The sequence below is a fragment of the Brachyhypopomus gauderio genome, chromosome 16 (genome assembly GCF_052324685.1).
Source record: "Brachyhypopomus gauderio isolate BG-103 chromosome 16, BGAUD_0.2, whole genome shotgun sequence".
Lineage (NCBI taxonomy): Eukaryota > Metazoa > Chordata > Actinopteri > Gymnotiformes > Hypopomidae > Brachyhypopomus > Brachyhypopomus gauderio.
Genome location: NC_135226.1, coordinates 20,881,761 through 20,905,448, shown reverse-complemented (window position 1 = coordinate 20,905,448; position 23,688 = coordinate 20,881,761). Strand labels below are relative to the sequence as shown.

Here is a 23,688-nt window from a genome sequence, read left to right as displayed (position 1 = left end):
GATGTGAGGTCTGATATGAGGTCTGGTGTGAGACTGGTGTGAGGTCTAATGTGAGGCTAGTGTGAGGTCTGATGTGGGGCTGGTGTGTGGTCTGGTGTGAGGTCTGAGGCTGGTGTGAGGTCTGGTGTGGGGCTGGTGTGGGACTGGTGTGGGGCTGGTGTGAGGTCTGATGTGGGGCTGAGGTGAGGTCTGGTGTGGGGCTGGTGTGAGGTCTGGTGTGGGGCTGGTGTGAGGTCTGATGTGGGGCTGAGGTGAGGTCTGGTGTGGGGCTGGTGTGAGGTCTGGTGTGGGGCTGGTGTGAGGTCTGATGTGGGTCTGGTGTGGGGGCTGGTGTGAGGTCTGATGTGGGGCTGGTGTGGGGTCTGTTGTGAGGTCTGATGTGGGGCTGGTGTGAGGTCTGATGTGGGTCTGGTGTGGGGGCTGGTGTGGGGCTGGTTTGAGGTCTGATGTGGGGCTGGTGTGAGGTCTGATGTGGGGCTGGTGTGAGGTCTGATGTGGGTCTGGTGTGGGGCTGGTGTGAGGTCTGATGTGGGGCTGGTGTGAGGTCTGATGTGGGTCTGGTGTGGGGCTGGTGTGAGGTCTGATGTGGGGCTGGTGTGAGGTCTGATGTGGGTCTGGTGTGGGGCTGGTGTGAGGTCTGATGTGAGGCTGGTGTGAGGTCTGATGTGGGGCTGGTGTGAGGTCTGATGTGGGGCTGAGGTGAGGCTGGTGAGCGGTCGCTGCAGGGTTGGTGTCAGGTAGAGATATCCTGAGGAGATGCAGGTACGTGTAGACCACACACATCTACCAGGTGAAGTGAGCTGCTCATCCAGGACTTTCATTCTTCACGCTGCATGAGCCGCACGTCCCAGCTCCTGACCCTGGACCTCCAACGCACACTGTTGGGCCAGAACGACCCGGCCAAAACCCGAAACGATCTGCCGCGGACGCCATGGAGGTTTGCGCAAACACCTCAGCTAATCACGCAGAGGGAAACGATTACCCAGCACGAAGGGAGGAAGCTCTCAGCTCCAGGGACTAAAACGATCACAGACCAAACCACAGTTAACAAGCACAACCCGATTCCAGATCCCGGAGTTGTAAATGCAACAACAACTGGACTGTTTTAACCTCCATGCGGTCATGCAGCAAATTTCAATGGTACGTAAGCCTCGTTTTACAGCGGCCGAAACGGAGAAGGTAAAACGTGAGAAAGGACGCTGCCACCTTATTCGGACTAGTAACTAACACAAGCACAGCAGAATCCACAGAACAGCCCACTGACTAAAGCACGGCTGAGATCAGCAACTATTTTGATAACTGACAAAGTCACTTACTGTCTTAGCAATACTTATAAATACATCATCTTACTATGCATTTTTTAAAATCAGAATTGAAATTTTTTCTGCTCGTAACTCAAGTGTTATCGTCTCGTACAAAGCTTGAAGACGTTTGAATATTTATGCTGTGATATAAATCACACCACAAATGCTTGTGTGACCTTCCACCAGGGTGAGGAATTTTGGTCCTTAGCATAGAGCCTGTCTCCAGCTGGACAGCGAAGCATTACCTCCATCTCTGCTGTCACTAAAGCTCTTGGCAAGACAAATAAGGCACCAGGCCTTGGAGACCTCTACACTGCGTTCATGTGCTTTCAAATGCTACAACCGAGAAAACTCAGCTGTGAAAACTATGACCTTCAAAAATATTTTATTGCTGAAAATCGTCACAACGCAACCCTAACACCCTTGGTTTTCACTAAACCCCTTCTGATCACGTGGTTTTCAGAGCATTATGGCAATAAAGAGTCAAGGGCTTCCTGAAACACGTATTAATGGCTTCCAGCAACTTAGGTAACAATGCGAGCGTTTCCTCCTACGAGGTTCTCTGGTCACGTGGCCATGAACCTCTGTCGGCCCCCACGGAAGCTCGGCTTCCTTTTATGGGTATGTATTATGAAAAGTTCACTTTTTCAGTGATTCTGCACAGACATTCTGGTATCTGGAGTGTCTGCCAACCCACAAACTGTGAAGTAAGACAAGATAGTTTCTTGTAGGCTGCCTGTGTCAGAAAACATGGGTTAAAAACAAGCCGCTCAGGTTTGGCCCCTTATACACACTACTGTGGGAATCAGTAGAATTACAGCACTCCCTACTCCCCTTCCAACGCGATATCTACACCCTTGGCTCGAGAACTACCTTTGTGAAGGTGCCCCATTTTCGTCCGACAAGCACCAGAGCCGCAAGCATGTCGTTAAAGGGAGGAGCTGGTCAGAGAACCACTGTGTGGCACCCTGGCCAGCGCAGAGCTGTGTAACAGCCCCCAGCTTCATGGGACAGACGAGCTGACTAGATGAAGTTTTGTTTGGATGGCAACGTCCCAGCTACGGTCGGCAGCAACCTGTAGCCATGTGAGCTCAGCACTTTTTGTCTGACTGCTTTTCCAACTTGGGTCAGTACAATGCAGGACTGGCTTTTACTAAAAGAGAAATCAATACCAACTGTCTTTGGCAAAACTGCACACGAGGGAAATGTGAGCATTAAAAATAATTATGTTTCTTAGGGCGTTTACCTCTAGCCTAATGACTGAGGTAATAAATTAGATGCAATTTTCTAGAAGGTTATTGGCATCACTTACTGCGGGGTCTACAATAACCCTATTCACTTGCCGGCTGAATGCGTGTGAGATTAACCACGACCACCATCATCATCATCATCACGAATAACATGAGAGTAAAAGTTGTGTACCACTCAAGTAATCGGTGGCTCGTTACTTTAGGACACTGTGTTAGGGACATTGTGCTAGGGACACTGTGCTAGGGACACTGTGCTAGGGTGCTTTATATCCAGCCGTCGTTTGCCAGACAGACACGCTCTGCAGTGTGTAGGTGTGTGTCATTGGGACAGAGGCGTCCTGGAAACTGTCTCAGGGTCTCGCTCTAGTTCAGCTGTGTCCGCCTGCACTGCTGTTTTCCCTGGTAGCCATGTCTCTCCCAGGGGTTCACGCTCAACAGTTACCATGGTGACACAAAGCCGAATTCACGTCAGCACTCCCGCAGAAGAGGGGGGCGGGGCGAGCAGAGGCTAATTAGCATTTAAAGGAACGGGCATTCGAGCCGGCTGTTGTGAACAGGGCTGTCCTGACAGAGTGAGAAATGTGCTGTAGTCTTTTTGAACCTGAAGACCTACTACTCTGCAGAGTTTAGTTCCAGCCCTGATCTAACCCAGAGTTTAGTTCCAACCCTGATCTAACCCAGAGTTTAGTTCCAACCCTGATCTAACCCAGAGTTTAGTTCCAACCCTGATCTAACCCAGAGTTTAATTCCAACCCTGATCTAACCCAGAGTTAGTTCCAGCCCTGATCTAACCCAGAGTTTAGTTCCAACCCTGATCTAACCCAGAGTTTAGTTCCAGCCCTGACCTACCATAGCTACTCTATGTAATTGAGGCCCTGAGTAGCACCTGGATGTTAGAGCCAGGTGTGCTTGTTCAGGTCGACCCAGAGAAAAATCTGGATGAAGAACTCCGACCAGTGCCGTATCTGTGAAGAGCTTACAGCCCACAGGAACCCTGATGTGCACAAGAGCATGTCTGGGAAATTCTGACACACACACACACACACACACACACACACACACACACACACACACACACACACACACACACACACACCAAACCCCTTCCAGGTACTAACCCTCCACAGTTGTCTTACCCTGGTGGTGGTGGCGAACATGTACTTGTCTCGGAGCTGGAAACTGTCCACTCTCTCCAGGATCACCCTCCGGTTTTCTTCGCTCTGGAAGAAGTCGGTGCTGCTGAGGATGCTAGAGACACCCTGGGGCTCGTGTCTCTGGACCAGCACCGTGCTGGGGCTGTCGTAAGGCTCCACACCCCTGGGAGGACACACAGGTGTCTGTCTTTAATCCACGCACACACTCACAAGGTCTGAATGAAGGTTTCAGGAGGCAGAAATCGATACCTGGTGGCCAAATAACAAAAGCTGTGATACAACTACAGAACTGCTGAGTCACTGAACCAAACCACTGAGTCAATGAATCAAACCACTGAGCCACAGAACCAAACCACCGAGCCACTGAATCAAACCACTGAGTCACTGAACCAAATCACCGAGTCACTGAACCAAATCACCGAGTCACTGAACCAAACCACTGAGGCACTGAACCAAATCACAGAGTCACTGAACCGAATTGCTGACTCACTGGACCAAACCACAGACCCACTCAACTGAACTGCGGAGCCACTAAACTAAACTACAGATACACCGAACCAAACTGCAGAGCTGCTGAACCAAACCACTGAGCCACTGAATCGAACATGGCATGTGTAAGCTATTTCCTTCCCCTAGTCTGCCCAAGTGGCTCTCCACACTAACCCCCAACCACTCACCCCACCCACGCCTCCACCGTGCCACAGTACAAAGGGAACAGAAGCTGCATCTCTACAGCACCAAGCTGCCACTTCGTAAATACTGGCTCCAGAAGAGCCTGTGACTTCACCTCCTGGAATCTGGCCCGAGAGTCTGGACTTGGGCTTCAGAGAACAGCCTCGCTGCCTGGCATGCAAGCCTCGCTCCCCGGCACACAAGCCCCGCCCCCAGCACACAAGGTCCGCCCCCTGGTACACAAGCCCCGCCTTCCTGCCTCGGTACACAGGATGGCTCGCTTGTCTAGGCGGGTTCATGATGCTCCTGATGAAAGGATAAAGGGATTGGACGGAGGGGAACGGACACGCCCACTGCTGCTCACCCCACGCTTCCTGGCTGGCACTCAGAGGCCCACAGCAGCGGGTGAGGAACAGACAAAAGCAACAGCTTAGCTCAGGGGCTCAGATAGCACCCTTCCCAGGGAAGCCTGGAAAACACAATAATAATCCTTCCAAATTTATCCAGTACGGAGTGTGTGCACAGAGGGAACAGAGGACCCAAACGGAGTGTGTGCGCGCGACGTCCAAAACACACAGCGCTCCCAACGCCTTTTGTTTTCGAATTATTATTATTTTTTTACAAGTATTTCGGTTATTTCAGCAGTGTTATGGTAAGCGGTACTGGTGAACCTGGGAGCACAAACACGCTCATCAGAGCCTACGAGAGACCTCGCCTCACGCGTCTGACCAGGGATGAGACGGGGAGCTCGCCAGCAGACGGGCGCGTCTACAGGGTCACGCCGCTTCTGACTGAGACCATTTAGAACTTCGGATGCAAATTGACGCGGTTTATCAGCGCCTGGAGGGCAGTGTCTGGTCAGAAGCAGAAGTGGGCGGAGCGGTTTAACGCAGCGGGACGTGCCGCCCCGTCCCTACGCTGCCTTCACAGCTGAATCGTCCTGACAGGCCTTTAGGGCAGCAGGCCTTTAGGGCAGCAGCAGTCAGACAAACAAGTGAACTACAGAGCTGCAGTGTTTCCCTGGAACAGAGCCCAGACTTATGTTTAGAAATCACTAGCATTCCTCTTAGACTCGGTGCATCTCACCAAAGTACAGACTTACGCAATACTTGGGTTAAAAAACTTGGTCTAAATAAACCACACGTTTGAAGAGCTTCCCGTGCACCAGACAGTGCTGCTCTGCTGCTTGTTTGCAGAACAAGGTATGAAATATGGAGCTAAATTTAAGCCAAAAACCTGCAAAGAGAAGGGTGCAAGTGCACTAGATGACATCATACTGAACCCTGGATGACATCATACTGAACCCTGGATGACATCATACTGAACCCTGGATGACATCATACTGAGCCCTGATCATGTTCTTTAAAATTAACAGGGGTTGAAATTCACACATCTACAAATACATGCAGCATTACTGTATGAAATCAAATGTACCACACCCAAAATCAGTGAGAAGAAAATATTTGGAGTGCACACATACATACCTCGCACGCATGTACACACACACACACGCACGCACACGCACCTCCTTGTCTTAAGGGACCGTGGTGTCTGATGGACGTGCTATGACAGGATCTCAATGTTCACAGGGTATTCTGACTCAACCTTTCCTACAAGTACTTGATCTTACCAGAAGTAGTTCTTGACATGCTCTTGAATCAACACCCATGTCTCTCCAAAGTCGTCCGATTTCCACAGCTTCCAAAGAAAAGAAGATCAATGAGCAGCCGGTTCACGTCCGGTAGAAATAACAAAACTGTCACTAAACATATCTACACTACTGAGTCACGGTTACTAGAACACAATACAAGAACACAATAATAACCGAATCTGAATCAAAACTTGAATTTGTAGCAGCTTCTCAAGAAGACTCACTAAACAGCCAAGCAGTGAGACAGTGTAGAGACCAGAGAAGCAGTGAGACGATGTAGAGAACTTATGCAGAGAGACAATGTAGAGAACAGAGAAGCAGTGAGATGATCTGGAGAACAGAGCAGTGAGACGATCTGGAGAACAGAAGCAGTGAGACGATGTAGAGAACAGAGTAGCAATGAGACAATCTGGAGAACAGAAGCAGTGAGACGATGTAGAGAACGGAGCAGCAGTGAGACTATCTGGAGAACAGAAGCAGTGAGAAGATGTGGAGAACAGAGGATGCTGGTGGAGCCCTTCGTGTCAACGTGCTGGACAAACCTGCTTATTGGGGTGGGAGCTGTCGTAGGCCAGCACCAGACTGGGCCTCTGGCTGTGTAGCAGCAGGTCGGTGGGTTTGAAAGGGAGCGAAAAACCCTGCACGCTCTTGCAGAAGTCAAAGGTGTTCCACAGGTAACTGTTTGTGGTGTCTGCAAAAAGGTACTGAAAGGAACACATGGAAGAATGTAAACAAATAAGCAAACCCAGAGACACACCGAGAGCAAAAAACGTAATTTTCAATACGTTACATTTCAGTGAATCTAGTCTAAGACGTTTCATTTCAGAGGCTTCAGAACAAACCCTCCTGGCAACTGGCAGAAAAAACTAAACGTATCGAGAAGCATCAAACGCTGCAACAGCAGAAAAACAAAGCGGTCTTAAGATATTCGTCAGCCGCACTTATTATGCAGTTCTCCTCTTCCAACTCTCCCCCTGCATCTTGTGTTTGATGCTTTATTCATGTGCCTTCTCCATCACCTCTCCACCCAATGGCCTGGATTCAGAAAGAGGACAGGCCCCGCCCCAGAACAAAGCCCCTACTCTGGAGAACAGAAGAAGCACTCGATGAGAACCCTGGAGCTCGGAGGATCAAACCTCCTTTGGAGAGAAGGAGAAAGACAAAAAAAGTGGGGAAAAAAAAGAGAGAAAGATGCAGACAGAGAGAGGAGTGAGAAAAAGAGACAGAAAGCAAGAAAAAGAGTAAGAGAGAGAGAGAGCTCACAGATAAACTGCTATTTCCATGGTTCTACACCCAACTCTAAACAGATGTCTCCACAGGGATTCAACACTTACGAGACAAGGCGGCTATAAATAACAGATCACATTAACAGGCAGGCCTGTGTCAAAGTCGGTGTTTGTATCTCAGTTCTGCCATTAACTGTGAGTTAGAACCAATCTGTCAATGTGTTGGTCAGTGTGTTATTACTATAATGCACTTTCTGCAATGAAATCACTCTCCATTTACTAGGTCACTGATCACTCTGCACTCATCACTCTTAATGTAGTAGTTCACTTTACACTGATCACTCCCCAGTAGTTCACTCATCACTGTCCACCAGTGGGGAACTGTCAGGGCCCTCTACGCCCTCTCAGAGGGCCTAAAATATTCTTAAAATATAAATATATATCATTTATCCAATTTTTAAATCTACGTACAGTTTGACAATCGACATCTAAACAATTACAGAAATATAAGCAAATAATTTATTCACCCGTGTCTATTCAATCTGTGTTGGAAGGTGAGGGGTTAAGTGGAAGCCTGTGAGCCTGTGTCTCCCCCTATCAGCACTGTGATGCCCGCTGTTCGTTTACAGAGGGCCTGGCAGTTATAATTCAGCGCAATACCAGTTTCAAATGACAGTAAAATTGACCAATCATATCTTCCCTCTTAGTGGGCGGGCTTAACTGTATGATAATTTCCGCCCGCTGTGTCGACGCTAGCTGTCGTTAGCGTACCACCGCTAGCTAGTTTCGATTAATTCCTTTGATGCCCTCGTGTGCGTTGTTCACATATTCCGCTCTCGAGGAACACGAAGCTGTGAACCTTATTTTGTTAGAACCTTATTTTGCTTAAGAAGTTATCTAGTACAGATATTATTGTTTATTGCGTTTCTAAACCTGTACTGTCGTCTCAGTTTTTATTTATTGCAGTTAATTAGGAAAGGGGGGCGATGCGAGCGGGCCCACTTTAATGGTCACGGTTCGCTACTGCTGTCCACTGATCACTCTTATGGTGGTAGTTTACTGATCGCTCTCCCAGTGGTAGTTCACCGATCACTCTGCTAGTGGTAGTTCACTGATCACTCCCAGTGGTAGTTCACCGATCACTCTCCCAGTGATAGTTCACTGATCAATTTACAATTTTACAATTTACAATTGATCACTCTCCCAGTGGTTCACCGATCACTCTCCCAGTGGTAGTTCACCGATCACTCTTCCAGTGGTTGTTCAATGATCACTCTCCCAGTGGTAGTTCACCGATCACTCTCCCAGTGGTTGTTCAACGATCACTCTCCCAGTGGTTCACTGATCACTCTCCCAGTGGTAGTTCACCAATCACTCTACCAGTGGTAGTTCAACGATCACTCTTCCAGTGGTAGTTCACCGATCACTCTTCCAGTGGTTGTTCAACAATCACTCTCCCAGTGGTAGTTCACCGATCACTCTCCCAGTGGTTGTTCAACGATCACTCTCCCAATGGTAGTTCACCAATCACTCTCCCAGTGGTTCACTGATCACTCTTCCAGTGGTAGTTCACCGATCACTCTCCCAGTGGTAGTTCACCAATCACTCTCCCAGTGGTAGTTCACCAATCACTCTCCCAGTGGTAGTTCACCGATCACTCTCCCAGTGGTTGTTCAACGATCACTCTCCCAGTGGTAGTTCACCGATCACTCTCCCAGTGGTAGTTCACCAATCACTCTCCCAGTGGTTCACTGATCACTCTCCCAGTGGTAGTTCACCAATCACTCTCCCAGTGGTAGTTCACCAATCACTCTCCCAGTGGTTCATTAATCACTCTCCCAGTGGTAGTTCACCGATCACTCTCCCAGTGGTAGTTCAACGATCACTCTCCCAGTGGTAGTTCACCAATCACTCTCCCAGTGGTTCACTGATCACTCTCCCAGTGGTAGTTCACCAATCACTCTCCCAGTGGTAGTTCACCGATCACTCTCCCAGTGGTTCACTGATCACTCTCCCAGTGATAATTCATTAATCACTCTCCCAGTGATAGTTCAACGATCACTCTCCCAGTGGTAGTTCAACGATCACTCTCTCAGTGGTAGTTCACTGATCACTCTCTCAGTGGTAGTTCACCAATCACTCTCCCAGTAGTTCACTGATCACTCTCCCAGTGGTAGTTCATTAATCACTCTCCCAGTGGTAGTTCATTGATCACTCTCCCATTATCCACCTACAGTATCACTGCTGCCTCACTCTAGCAGGCCTGGCCCTGCCGGTATTGCAGAAATGAACTACAATACCCACGTGGCCCTGCACCTGATGGCTCTTCCAAAAGCCAGCACTCACACCAGGTGTAGAGCGTGAAGGCTGTGAGTGAGGCCAGTGGCTGCAGGGGACCCTGATAGCAGAAAGGTGCTAACGCCCACGAGCTGGACCGAGCCAGATCAGCATCAACCCCCTCACCCCAACACAGATGGGTTTGTGAAGCATGGAGAGATACTCACCCGTTTATTGTCTGCAGGACTGTGGTAGAACTGGGAGATCACCTGCCTGCTGTTCTCCTTCTCGTCAGACAGCTTGAACTTCTCCGATATGTGAGTGAAGGTGGTTCCATAGTCATAGGACACGTAGACCTGTCAGAGGTACATAATTAACACAAATATACTGAGAAAAACATCCAAATCAGACTCGTGGAACCCTGGGTCTAAATCAGACTCATGAAACCCTGGGTCTAAATCAGACTCGTGGAACCCTGGGTCTAAATCAGACTCGTGGAACCCTGGGTCTAATCAGACTCGTGAAACCCTGGGTCTAAATCAGACTCATGGAACCCTGGGTCTAAATCAGATTCATGGAACCCTGGGACTAAATCACTCGTGGAACCCTGGGTCTAAATCAGACTCGTGGAACCCTGGGTCCAAATCAGACTCATAGAACCCTGGGTCTAAATCAGAATCATGGAAACCTGGGTCTAAATCAGACTTACCTTTTGTGCTTCATTGCAATTTCTCTACATCTTTTACTACAGCACCCTGCAGTTCCTAACCTGCAGTCTTCATCGCTTCTGTGCACAGACCATGTCAGAGTCTCCTCAGAGATCTCACATTCTCCTCCCTGCATTAGACCCTCATGCCGAGTCTCTGAAATCCTGCATCGAACTTGAGAGTTCTGGAGCATTCTGGTAAGAGCCTGGAAACTCCTCCCCTCTGAAGCTCCTCCCCTCTGAAACTCTTCCCCTCTGAAGCTCTTCTCTTTCCGTTACGTTCAGATGTGCCTAGATGCATCCTGGTCAAGAGTTCACATGGCACCTTTGGTCTCTAGGCTTGTGGCCGGGTGCAGTCATTCACACAACCAGCTCTCTCTCACTGCGGTGAACCATGCAAAACATTAACAGAAGGAAAGAACGCTCCTAGCACGGCCGTCTGAAAACAGGATTCTGCCAGCCGTTCTGTTGGAGGGGGCAGCAGCTCTGGTGCCGATGTGACCCGACCTACGACGGGTCGGTGGGGTCGATGGGGGTCTTTAGCACGAGGGGGTCTGAGAATAGCAGAGACAGTGTCAGAAGAAGCACATCTACCTTTAGCTTGGAGTTTTGTTGTTCTTGTTGTTATTATTGTGTTTTTTTTTAGGCCTATATATTGTGATTTGCATATTTTTATATTTTTTGGGAACAAAACCGCTGGTGTTGGTTGTGGTGTGTTCTGAGCGGAGGAGTGAGGACATATCCAAGCTTCACATGAATGAACCAGTAAACACTCACTAATGAAAAACTGCCTGATGACACACTGATTCAATCATGCGTCACTTTGGTGGTCAGACAGCTCATGTAAATTATGCTGCAACTGTGCAGCACAGAATGTGTGGAGTTATTGCCAACAAGTGACTTTCAGCAAGTCTTAAAATAGGCAGGAAATGCAGTGCGATACGAACTGCAGGCGACCTTTGACACCGTGGCTCACGCACTTAGAAGAATATCAGCTCAACAGATGAGAACAGCAGTCTGGCTTCAGCTGCAACTCCTAACAGAGGGTCATGCAGACAGTAAACCTCACAAGGACAGTGTCCTCACGTGGACAGCGTCCTCACACAAACAGTGTCCTCACACAGACAGTGTCCTCACGCAGACAGTGTACTGCTCCCACAGTGCAGACCTAAGGCTGTAGCGTAAGATCTGCGCTCATGCCGCTGAATCCCCACAATGCCCGGCGCCCGATACAATGGCGTCCATTATTCACTAGGATAAATACCAGCTGGTTACACGGTAGAGACGCATGCTCGCAGTAGCAGTGGCTGAGAACACCACGCTCACTGCTCACAGTAAACAAAATGTGTGGTGAGCGAGCACGCGGACTCACCGAGCTGCTCTTGGGGTCGGATGCTCCGATGCTGTCTCTCGCCAGCGCCACGATCACGTCACTCTTCTCCCCGGCCCAGTGCACCACCATCTGGTTATGGGAGTCGTTCAGGTTGGCCTGTGGAGTGGAAAAAAGACAACACGAACCATAAAACACGACTTCAATCATCCTAAACGAGCAAAGTTTTAAAGGATCAAAGTATTGGGCCCTGGGGAATGATGCAGCAAGAGGATATGGACCTCATTAAATCAGACGAACAAATTAATTAACCAGTTGTGGTTACTAATGCATCCATCGCCAACTAATGTGCATGACCTTTGAGTGCCTGTCACAGACACGGGTGTCAGGTTCCAAACTCAAACGGAGGTCTTTCCCTCAGCTAAAGAGAGTTGAGCGCCAGTGCGAACGCCGCTGTGCGTCTCCTCTTCCTCTTCCCCCTCCTCCTCGCTCAGAGCTCGCGAGCGAGACACGTTAGCCGCGGGCTGTGTCTGCTGGCGTCTCACGCAGACACACCGCGGTGCCGACAGCCCCCCGACCCTGCCCAGAGCACCCGGGTCAACACAGCTGGAGCGTGGAGGCAGAGGCGGAGAGAAAGACATGTCACTTCCACTCCCATCTCGCCACGAGCTCCCGACAGAGCAGTCTGTCTCATCTTTTATTCAGAATTCTGGGCAGACGACGGATGTGTTAAATGGGAGCTCTTCTGACTTCTGAGCCGTCTTCTCAGTCCTTCAGTCAAAACACTACACACCAGCAGCTTCTTGCTTTGTTGCGTGCGACGTGGCCAAATTAGCAGAGAGAACGCTACAAAAAAATAATAAAACAAGCTATGCAAGAACTATGTTTTGCTAAGGAAGGACAGAGCAACCCTACCAACGTTGAAGTGCGCACTAGAGAGGCAGCCTACAGGCATTCGTCCTCATCGCCATGCAGCACAACGGGGCTGAAGGGTGTGAATGACCTGCCCAGGCCGGGCAGAAAATCCCCTCCGTTCAAAATCTCCCTTCCAAAAAAGCGTGTTTGAATGGGCCCTGAAGTAAATCTCAGAGGCTTTCATGCCTCAGTGGATGCAATGCACTAGTGCTTCTCCAGAACATCTCCACTGACACCGCTCTGTGCCCAGTAACACACAATACTCTGGTCAGGTGCTGCTGATAAAGTCAGACAAGTCTAGTATGTCTGCGCTCCCTGAATGCAGCAGGGTTTTACCCGCACAATGCGCTTATTATACACCATGGCAACGTACTGAAGGCACTTCATATTACCCATTGAAATATGCTTTCACGGTAGACATCACAGTTATATGACGATATGTCCATTTGTGTGTAAATAACTTTTCTTTGCTATACAATAGAAAGAAAAGAAACATTAATGACTTCATTGAATATTAAGGCTAATATTTTATTTTCAAAAGTCCAACTGGTCATTACAGATACATTACAGGATTAATCAGAAGCCAGCGCTGCTCCGTGACCCCTAGCACGTGTGTCCCACGGCTTAAGACCCGCCCCCTGCTCAAGAGCGTCATGAGTCATTATAAGAGGCCATTAATTACCATAAACGAACACCAGTTGGCTTTCAACGCAGCTCTGTCCTGCCGTCCAGAAGCTGGAACATTCTTGCGGTTGAATAAGGACACTTATGTTCTGAAATGAGGAAATCCGTGGCCTATTGACTTCCTGCGCTCACCAACAGAAAGAAAGCCTTGTTGGTCCAATTTAAGTGAAATTCTTGCAGTCGGAATCAAAGTCCTGGACGTAATGTGCACAGTGGTCAGGACTCTACCTTCTCGGCCAATGACAGCGTTCACGGTCATGCAGGGGGGAGTCTGTGTGAGCCAGTGCGAGTCGAGCCAGCGCGAGTCGAGTCTGCACGAGCGTCGGATGTAGACAGAGGAGACGCACGGAGTGTCTGACTGTTATTCTTCAGGGCAGTCTGGACAGCTCTAGTAAATGAGCACAGCGGTATGCACCACGCAGGAACCCACACAGCTGACCTTGCCACAGCTGTTACTAGGACTGAAAGCTCAGGGCCATTGAAAAAGGGGGGAATGGAGGGTTTTCACAAAATAAAAATGTAAATGCGAGTGAATGGCTACAATATTTCACGCTGTTATCTATTATTCATCAGAGGAGAGAGGGGGGGGGGGGGGGCAGAGAGGGAGCTTCTGCCCACCCCTGCACGCATTCCGGCTGGACTTAAACAATGACATCATCTCTGCAGCATCGAGGCCAGGGCCAGCAGTTCAGTTAGAAGCGATATTCTGGCTCTGGCACCAAATCACATACTGCCTTCCCATTTCCATAAATGAATTAAAAAAAAACACCCATTCAACAAAATTTAGCCGCATTGGTAAACACTTGACCAGTAAACCATCAGGAGGCTTTTACTGGCAGTGTGCTGCATATTTCTAACACGCACGAGGACCAGATTAATGGAACTGCCATGACGTCCCGGCAAAAATGTCCCGAAGGATCTGGTGAGTGTGACTGTGAGCGTGATTCACAGTCCTGCATCACAGGTGGTCAGATGTTGCAGCGTTGGGGTGTTCAGACAGGTCCTCTTCACAATGATGCAGCAGGTTCAGAAAGTAAATTCCAGGTTCAGAAAGTAAAAGTCCTCACCAGGATTTTGCTCAAGCTTGCTAGATTTTCTAATTAGTGCAATCCAGGTAAAATTTGTGGAATCAACACAATCCAGGAAGCCTGAGCAAAATCCTGGTGAGGACTTTTACTTTCTGAACCTGGAATTGACACCTCTGCTAATTGTTATTCTTCTAGTGATCCCAACCCCCAGAATCACTTGCTTTGTTTTCGTAGAAACCCTTGATGTATTAGTATTCATGAGTCTTCAGAAGCAGTTTACTGTGATCCCGTCCTGTATCCAAAATCAATAGCCATTCTGAATCTAATGAAAACAGCTTCGAGAGAAACTGATGGAAATTATGACTGGGGCTGTTTCCAGGCGGAATCGGAAATCTTACTAACCATGAAGCAAAATGAGGAAAATTCAAAGTAATTACTGAATGGGATTAAATAGGGACTGAACTGAGTTATTTGTGAATATGTTGACTTGCACAAATTAAAATGTTAAATTTTTTTTAAGTTTCTTTTTTCCCCAGACATTCTGAAACTCAGACGTTCTCATTCCTTCAGTTTCATTTCCAAAGTCAACAAATCAATGACAAATAACTGTAATTTGAATGCGTACCAACAAGCTAGTACCAACTTTTAAAAAATTACTTTCTGTTTGATATTTGACTGAAGAACAAAAATGTGAAAAATAATTCTAATAAAAATCCATCCTGTAAAAAATGTTTTTTACATTTTTTTTTTTAATTCAAAAACACTTTGTAGTTATGAAAGTGGTGAACACATTACCCTTCAGCTGTCGGCCACATGGACTGGCCATTTGACAACATATTTATGCTAACAACTATGAAAACAATGTCCAGGTCGTACTGAGTCATCACCTGTCACAACAAGAACTCCTTCATTTAGACCACAACAGAACATTTTGCTCACAGCCATGTCTGAGGCAAACTGTTCAGAAGGCAGCACTTTTATTTTGATTCTAACAGCAATCTCCCAATTTCCCTCAATCCATTATTGATGCTTAGCATGAAACTAAAATAACAGAGTTCAAATATGCACCAGCAGATACAGACCTTTCTCAGTGCAGCATTTAATGTCAGCATAGAAAATAAATGTTAACCGGATCATCTGGGGAAGTCATTAATCTTGCCAGTAGTAAGTGACCCCTGTGCCCACAGTAAATCCTTTATGAAGGGTATAACACCTCACTGAGGATTTCTTACACACAACGTTGGCATTGTTGGGTGTTATGTATGTTCACTCTTCCTGTTCAACTGGACCTTTTGTTTTGATATGCGCTCACGTCCTTGTTTGCTCTTTGTCTGACCGTGTTTCTCCCTAATTTCCACACAGGTCTGAATGCATATATTTTACTGCTGTAATCAACCCTCTATTCAAGCATATTGAAATGCTTTTTACTTTCCTTACAAAGCCAGGACTATCAAAATTACTTTGGCCAAATTACAAGCTCAGGGCACAGAACCTTCCAGAATGCACATTAAAATCGTTAGCTTGTAATAACACCATCGTGGGAATGAACTACGGTGGCTTTAATGATTACAGTTTTTTTTAACTTAATTTACTTTTCCTTTCTGATTATGAGTCCCCATGATATTGTTTTATGATCACATGATCATGTTCTTATGATGACAAATTAAAAGACCCTTAAACCAAGAAGCATTATGGCATTCTGACTAGTTGTCTTGAGACGCAGGGGTTAAGTAGTGAAAAAGATTTCATGATGAGTTCCAGCAAGTTCCATCTGAGGTGACACGTGCTTAAATGCCCAAGAACAGAATCCTCCCACTGCAGTTTGGACTGAATTTTCTCTGTGCGCTCAAGAAATGTTTGCACACATGCAGTCCTGCACCACGTCGACTCAGATGACAAAAGAGGACACCGTGGTTGTCTTTCCTGCCATCCATAGACAGCACAGCTGTAAATGGTGTTATTCACCATTCCTTGTTAAAACAAGGCACCATGTTAAAACAAGGCACCACAATCCTGAATCCCACTGGAGTATGTGTGAGCCATGTTAAATGTCATTGTGAGACCGTCCGTGAAAGGATTCGGATCTTATTTGGGCTAATACATCTAGTCTTGTTAAACGTCTTCCTTGAGACACAGCCATGTTGCGGTCAGTGACATCTCTCACTACCGCAACAGAATCACACAGATGTGTTACGAGAGCAAAGCGACAGAAACGATCATACGAGGTTTCATTTCAGAGAGTACGACGGGGTGACATTAAAACACGAAGATAATATCCTGACAGCGTCTTTAAACGGTTGATCGCACAACAAAAACAGCCTATGGATGGATTTACGTCACGGGGTGCATAACACCTTGTAATAACCCTTATATCCCAGTATTAACACCCACCTGGCCTTAACTACATTCACCACGCACGAAGAACACAGGGAGAAGGTTTTACATCCTCATTCTTGTACTTCTTTACGGCCGTCATATGCGACAGTTCTTGGAAACTGACTTTGCGATCAGGTGTTGTGGTGTGTGTTTGTTAAGGTGAGACCTGGTGTTCACATCTGCTCAGCGTCCACCGCTCTTATAATAAAGCGTCTGGTCCAAACCCCCTCGTTTCATTCAAACACACCATGACTGCAGGGATCGCGGTGAGTGTGTTTGATGGGAAGGGGTGTGAGGAACCACTCGAGAAGGCGAACAGGTCACACAAGATCTGGCGTGAAGATGCGAGGTGAACTATGGTCGCAGATGTTGGTGAGCGCTCTGAAGCAGCGCCAACCCACCACACGCGTCTTAATAAACCGTTTCGGAGACTTCACGTCGGTTTAAAGAGTAAAAGAGCTCACCCTCCCATAAACCTTCGGCACGGCTGGTTCCGCCGCACTTCGTCCACTCCGAACAGCCGAAACCTTCTCGGCGTCCCTGGCGAAGCGCGCAGCTCCACGATCCCCCCGCACAACCTCCTCGTCCAGGTCCACCAGCGAAAAACCTCGGTCCTGGGGTAGCATGAATCTCCGGTCGTGGTGAAGACGAAGCGTGGTGGAAACCGAGCCGGGAACGACCAGTAAAGCCCAATAAATGGCCCAAGGAGCGAGAGCGAGCATCTTGAGCGCCTGCCCTGTCGCCATGTTTGTGTATGTTTCTGGTGCGCCTGCAAGAGCGCCTCGAGTGGAGGGTTGATCATAGCCCACACCTCTGGTGGAGCACATCTACACCCTGGAACCGGTGCCCTCTGCAAGATCCCTTGTCTGACTTACCGTCTTTGTACTGTTTGCCCCGTTCGCTTACGTTTGAAATAAATCCTGATTACATGAAATACACTTGATCCTGGAGACAGTTGCTGTTATATGTATCAAGAGTCCCCCGCAACACACACAAATAATTTTTACAGTGACATTTTTAGGGTGCTGTATTAAACAGTTTCCTTTTGTATCTGTAGTCCTCGGTGTAATCACACGTCCAGCACAGGTTTAAGGTTATGAAAAATCAATTATCATGGTAACCGCTTTTCTCCTGAATTCATTATGACTGACTTTCTGTGTGGTAAGATTAATTTTTGCTGTCAATAAGGATTCTCCTGTGCACACACAAAAAGCCTGCTTTCTAGTCAAAGCCTGTAAAACCTCTTTAAGCTGAGTAACTGCTGACTCTGCCAGACACCATTCACTGTAAACAGGGATGGGTTAGTGCAGCCTGTGCTCATATGACCACAAGAGCCCAGGCAGGTCAGAGGACTACAGATGCACCACTGCAGGTGTAACATCCTTAGATTATGAATAAATCATTATATCAATTAAATAAAACAAGAAAACAGAATATGTCCTCCGGACCTTCAATCCATACATACACTACCACTGAACTAGGGAGATGTTCACACATACTCTATCACTGAACTAGGGAGCTGTTCACACATACACTACCGCTGAACTTGGGAGACCTTCATATAAACACACTCTGGAGGCCTTGTGCCTGTCCACCCACAAGGCCAGGAATGGCCACAGAGTTTCTTTTTGCAAAAATAAAATGAACATCAAGTCTTCTCCACAAATAACTACACACATTCACACACACACACACACACACACATATATATATATATATATATATATATATATATATATATATATATATATATATATATATGTGTGTGTGTGTGTGTGTGTGTGTGTGTGTGTGTTTGTGTTCCTTGCTCATAAACATAGTTACATTAAGATTTGCAGCATGCTATTGCAGTGAATATCTGCCCATTAACAATCATTTTACAATTAGAATTCTGGATAAGGTGGTTCATAAACTACTTTTAAACTATTTTAAAACAATGAAAATACAAACATGGTTGTAGTAAGTTAGGTAAAAGTGATTTATTTCACAAATGTCCTGTCACGTAGGGCTAAGCCCCCCTCTCTTACCTGTCACTCGGGTTCCCTGTTCCTCGTGTCGGTGTTGTTCCCTGCACGTTAACCTGCTTGTCTGTTGCCCTGGTTTCCCTCTGTCTGCCACACCCGTGTCGTTATTGTCTTCACCTGTGTCTAGTGTAGTTCCATGTATTTATATCCCTGTGTTTCCCTAGTCCCTTGTGGGTTATTGTGGTTTATTCGGCTTTGTGGATATTCAATGTTATCGCTGTTCTGGTTTTTCGTGTCTCTCTTGTGTTTCTCTCGGTTCGTGTTTCCCTGCCTTGTTTGTTTTGTTCTGTGTTATCATGCCGTTGTATTTGTCATTTCTGGATGGCTCTCCTGTTACGACTCCTGCCTGCCCTCTTGACCATGATTATGGAATACCCTTCTAAAGTCTCTCTCTCCTCAGCATTTGTGTCCTGAGATCAGAGACTGCAAAGTGAAAAGCTCCATTCACAGCCCTGTAGGCCTATCAAGAAAGCTTTTGTGCTACATTCTATAATATTTTATAAATCTATTCTAAAATAGATTGTGCCATGAAAGAAAGACAGGCATAAAATAATAGTGGCTGTCTTAGGGCAATGTGCATATAACAACAAGGATCAAGCTGCCCTGTTTATTATTGTATTGTTGTTTTTAAAGCACATTCCTACAATGTCCAACTGATCATTTTGACTGCCGCAGTTATCTGCAGCAGGATTTGGGCTACCTCAGTTTTTAATTTTGATATAAAATTTATAAATATTTAATTTACAAATTAAAATACCAAAGCTATCAAAGCCTTACAGAACGTAACTTACACCTCTTTATATTTGCTTTATTTGTATGTGTCAATAAAGTACTGTGAACAGCAACAACAGAGAAACAATCTGATGTTTATGAATATTGTACTGTTAGCATCAAGCAGCTTGAGTGACTTCAGGTAAATACTCCAACTCTCCAGCTGTCCAAAAATTAATGTTAAAAATCTGAAATGTTTTTTTTCTTCTGCTCACGTTTCAACCACTCCCGCATCACGTGACCCCGTTTGCCGCTTCACGCCGTGGCACGTGCGTAGTTTAAACGCTCGGGCAGCTAGCTAGCAGCTTAGCATTAGCATTAGCATTAGCTTACTCGCCGAGCGACTAGACCCGGGACAGCTAAACGACTTAAACGACGGCATCATTTGGTAGTGCGTCTTAGTTCCTTACAGCGATTTAAACGTTGATATTCAGGTAAAAAATGTATTTTATGAGTATTAATTTTCCATGAGCGGTTAGCTGGCTAATGTTGACTAGCTAAGCTAAGCTACTAGCTTTAGCATTTAGCATAACAGGTAAACGTGATGGACTCCTGCTGATAACCCGAGAATGACCCGTTAACGTGCGTGTATCACTGCTGTGTTTGGGGGAGACGGGTCTCTGTGTCTCTCCAACAGGGCCATAAAGGCGATGAGTGGTAAAGAGGCACCGGTGACACTCAGGGGCCCTAAAGTGAAGGGGCCAGAGGTAGGCCCTAACCCTAACCCTAACCCTAGTGACCCCTCTCTGTTGGTTGGGGACTCATTGTAGTTATTTTCTTTTGTATTAAATATGCCATTCTTTTACAGGGTGAGCACGCCATTACATATTATGAAAACTCTCCAGCAAAGAAGGTGAAGGTGCAGTGTGCCAAGTCAACAACTGCAGACGTGACTGGTGGTTTCGAAACGGCATGGGCAGGCATGTTGAGTTCATAGGTTTATGTTGCTTATTCCTTAACATGATCATTTTGAACAGAGGTTGTGTGTGTGTGTGTGTGTGTGTGTGTGTGTGTGTGTGTGTGTGTGTGTGTACACACACACACTATAATGAATAATGAAAGATGTTTCACTTCAAATTATAGAAGCAGTGAAGGATATCAATCTCGTCTTTTCGATGTATTCCAAGGTGTTGCGGTAAGTTCATAGGCCATAAGCACACTGCTGTGACATTCAGTTGCATGGGAATGTCCTGTATTTAATACAGTAGGTGTTATACTTGAAGATTAGTGAATATATTAATATACTTCAGTTATTCTAATTTGACTTATTTCTAAAAGTATACATTCTATATATTTTTAAGTGGACAGTTACTGGAATTAAATTGCTACTCCTTTAAGGAAAAGGAATGCAATGAAAGAAGTGTTGGCTCTGGATGTATGTCTCTGACTATATGCAAATTTAAAATAAGTTTTTGTAAATGTGTGTATCACTTTCCAAATTTATGAAATTTTGAGTATTTATGAGTTCTTAACATAGCAGCCAATCTATTTAACCTGTCTGCTGATAGAGTGTTTAGGGGCAGGGCCAAGATGGGTGTTTCTCATTGGTCTGGGCATGTTTAGTAGACCCACTTGGAATTAATGAGGCAGGTTTTATAACCTTCCTTGTGTGCACACTTGTTTGTCTAAAGAATACTGTGCTGAACAAAGTACTATACAAAAAATTGAATCTAGAACAGGTTGCATAAGTTTAGAAAATATGCATGTGAGTCAAATGGAAAGTGAAACGACAGAAAGAGAAGTTTATGAGTTTTGGGATAAAATGAAAGGAACACAGGCCTGAAAAACTCCTGAACTGATTTAAGCTGAAAGTAGATGTTGCATTCAAGAGAACACACGTAAAATACTGTGAGGTGTTTTTAAATTAGCGTGCCATTTTATAAAACTGATAACGAACAATGATTTGTTGGCCATTTTTCAACATTTGTATTTTTGTGGGTTTGATTCTTTCAGCGAACTCTTTCCGATCGTTTTAGTAATAGACTAAAATGACAGAGGAGGAAAGTGAGGACATTTGCGTATCACCATTAAACATGAATAATCAGGACATCTGCAGTATGTCTCATTGGCAGTAATCTTGAGTTACATGTCTTTGAGTGATATTATAATCCCGTCAGAGAGAGAGCAGCGGCAGATGCATCACAGATTGAGGAGCTGGAGGATATTCTGACTGAGGCGTTAAGCTTGGAGTCTCAACTTCTAGAGAAGAAAGAACATCTGAGACAGTCTTTGGCCGTCATCTCAGACAAATTACAAAAATAGACTCCGCCTTGAAGAACTCTTCAGAAACGGCTTGGAATTCACACTTATTTTGTCAAAATAAGAGTTTGTTTTCATTCTTATTTTAATGTTGGTATCCATTTGAAATGTTGTTTTTGTTGTGGTAATAGATTGAAGCATTATTAGTATTAGGTATGAAGCTTTTTAGTTTGCTACAACATACCATCTCCAGTTACAAGAATTAAAATATGAATCGTAAAAGCAAATAAAACATTTCTGTTCAGATATCTTACATGGGACTTTGTTCATCTCATCAGTTTCAGGCACAAAGTGTGGATGTGATGCGTAATGCAGTAAAGCATGTTCAGTAGTGCAGGGGAGTGTAATCTGATGTGGTTATCGTAAATGTACAGAATGTGCACATGAACCTTCTGGGTTGGGAGTCCTGTAATCATTCTTCAGCTTCTGTCTTGGAAAGCTTTGTGAAAGCTGCCCAGAATACTGACGAGCACTTCAGGTCAACCAAGTTCCTTGACGTGTCTTGCATCCCAACACAAAAGTGCTCTTGTCGTTTGGATATTAATGTGATTATTAACAGACTTCTCTGTGAGTCACTCCTAATTAAATTTATACTGCCATTTGTTACCCTATGAAGTCTGAGTGCTGTGCTCCTTTAAATCATTAAAATATGTTTAGATCTGTGTTTTTCTACAAATCTTGGTAGTGCTTATATACATGAATACACCCTGCAGCTTTGTTCTTGTCTGTTTTGATCGTTGGTAACAGGCCATCGAGGCCAATGCTCAGGTTCTGGCCACAGAGTTTGTCCTTTCTTACATTTCATGGCAAGACAAGTCATCATGGAAATACTCTGTACATCTTATTACACACTTTATTAAAGGACACAATTATGCAACATATACACTAAATCCAAAAACATACACTTTCTGTAGGAGCTGACGTGGTCAGGGACGTCTACCCTTGTCCAGTAGTGGAAGTTGCATGCGCTGTGTACTGTTAACCAAGTGTCCACTGTGTATGTTTACATGTAGAACAGAGATGAGGGTAATCCCCACCTCCCAAGGCTGCATTGAATTACAACCTTATTAATAATTAAACATGTTCACACACCTTTCAGAGGAATGTCACAGCAAAGACTATTTCAGGGTATCTATTTTTTATTTAGTTAGCATTAACATAGAATGCTGACTTTAAGAATGTATCCAACAGATACATCACATTTATCTCACAGCCACTGAAGGGACAAACCTCAGTAGAGGGTTGAAATGGCAGTGAACACTGCTAAACGCTGAACACACAGGCCTAAATACAAACAAGCACTGGCATTAATATTATTGTGACGTATCATTTGAGAGATGGCTAACAATTAAGAGATGTAGAGAGGGTGCTGCAGGGGGAAAGGGAACTTATGTAATCAGATTTTAATCACATACTTGTGGGAAATCACCTCTGGTGCTTTAAGGCAGTATTGTAGCCTCAAACACTGCGTAATTCTGAATGACAAAAGATGTTTGATGGAGACGTGGAGGATATCTCGACAGCAGAACAGTGCTGGGAACCTGCACTTTTACCAGCACAGTCTAATCTGCAAATTGCAAAGATTGCTCATTAGGGATTTAGGAGTCTTATCCAGCCAAATCCTATTGGGCATGATCGACTGTCTTACAGCATTTTGTTGGGAATGCTGAAGTACTTAGTGCCAACTCATGGAAACACATCAATAATCCACCATTTTGTTTCTTATGAATGAACTTCTCTTTTCATGCAGAACATGGCTTAAATGATTAGGTAAACAGTTCAGTAATGCTCATACATCTGATGTAAAAGCCACATAAGAAATGGACTCATGTCTGATGATACCAGATTTCTGAGTTTACAATATGGTCACCCTCCAGTGAATATGTAGTCAGTCTCAATACCATCTTAAACAAGTATTTACAGACAGCATTTTGGAACATAACTTGATTTGCAGACTATCCTTCTTTGTTTTATTTTAGCATTAATAAAGTGATATTTTTGTTGGACCTAGTCCATGATTTGTGTTTTTTTGTGTAATTTATAAATCCACTATAACATGTT

The 23,688-nt window shown here is 45.6% G+C and overlaps 2 protein-coding genes across 6 annotated transcripts in view; one reads left to right on the top strand and one right to left on the bottom strand.

Annotated features, from left to right (window-relative positions):
- sorl1 (sortilin-related receptor, L(DLR class) A repeats containing) overlaps positions 1–17,423 on the bottom strand; it is a 49,241-nt gene extending 31,818 nt beyond the window's left edge. The window contains 6 exon segments of the mRNA XM_076977452.1: positions 3,691–3,871; positions 6,011–6,078; positions 6,574–6,735; positions 9,762–9,890; positions 11,613–11,729; positions 17,038–17,423. Of these exon segments, the coding sequence (XP_076833567.1) occupies positions 3,691–3,871; positions 6,011–6,078; positions 6,574–6,735; positions 9,762–9,890; positions 11,613–11,729; positions 17,038–17,400 (1,020 nt within the window). The 5' untranslated portion in view covers positions 17,401–17,423.
- A 2,164-nt stretch (positions 17,424–19,587) lies between these two features.
- On the top strand, positions 19,588–22,337 carry tex12 (testis expressed 12). Of its 5 annotated transcripts, none has more exons than XM_076976714.1 (5): positions 19,588–19,756; positions 20,006–20,075; positions 20,177–20,288; positions 20,452–20,503; positions 21,486–22,337. In XM_076976714.1, the coding sequence occupies exons 2-5, from the start codon at positions 20,019–20,021 to the stop codon at positions 21,628–21,630; spliced, it is 366 nt and encodes a 121-aa protein (XP_076832829.1). In that variant the 5' UTR covers positions 19,588–19,756; positions 20,006–20,018; the 3' UTR covers positions 21,631–22,337. The 5 variants fall into 5 exon arrangements, with proteins under 5 accessions (XP_076832829.1, XP_076832828.1, XP_076832827.1 ...); XM_076976713.1 differs by having other exon boundaries at positions 19,588–19,759; XM_076976712.1 differs by having other exon boundaries at positions 19,589–19,759; positions 19,981–20,075.
- Positions 22,338–23,688: the final 1,351 nt, after the last annotated feature.

Bases quoted from the DNA above. Each gene is read 5' to 3' on its own strand.
- tex12 (XM_076976714.1), top strand. From the start codon at position 20,019: ATGAGTGGTAAAGAGGCACCGGTGACACTCAGGGGCCCTAAAGTGAAG. The intron at 20,076-20,176 runs GTAGGCCCTAAC...ATTCTTTTACAG, and splicing joins CTAAAGTGAAGGGGCCAGAG to GGTGAGCACGCCATTACATA. The intron at 20,504-21,485 runs GTAAGTTCATAG...TAATCCCGTCAG, and splicing joins ATGTATTCCAAGGTGTTGCG to AGAGAGAGCAGCGGCAGATG.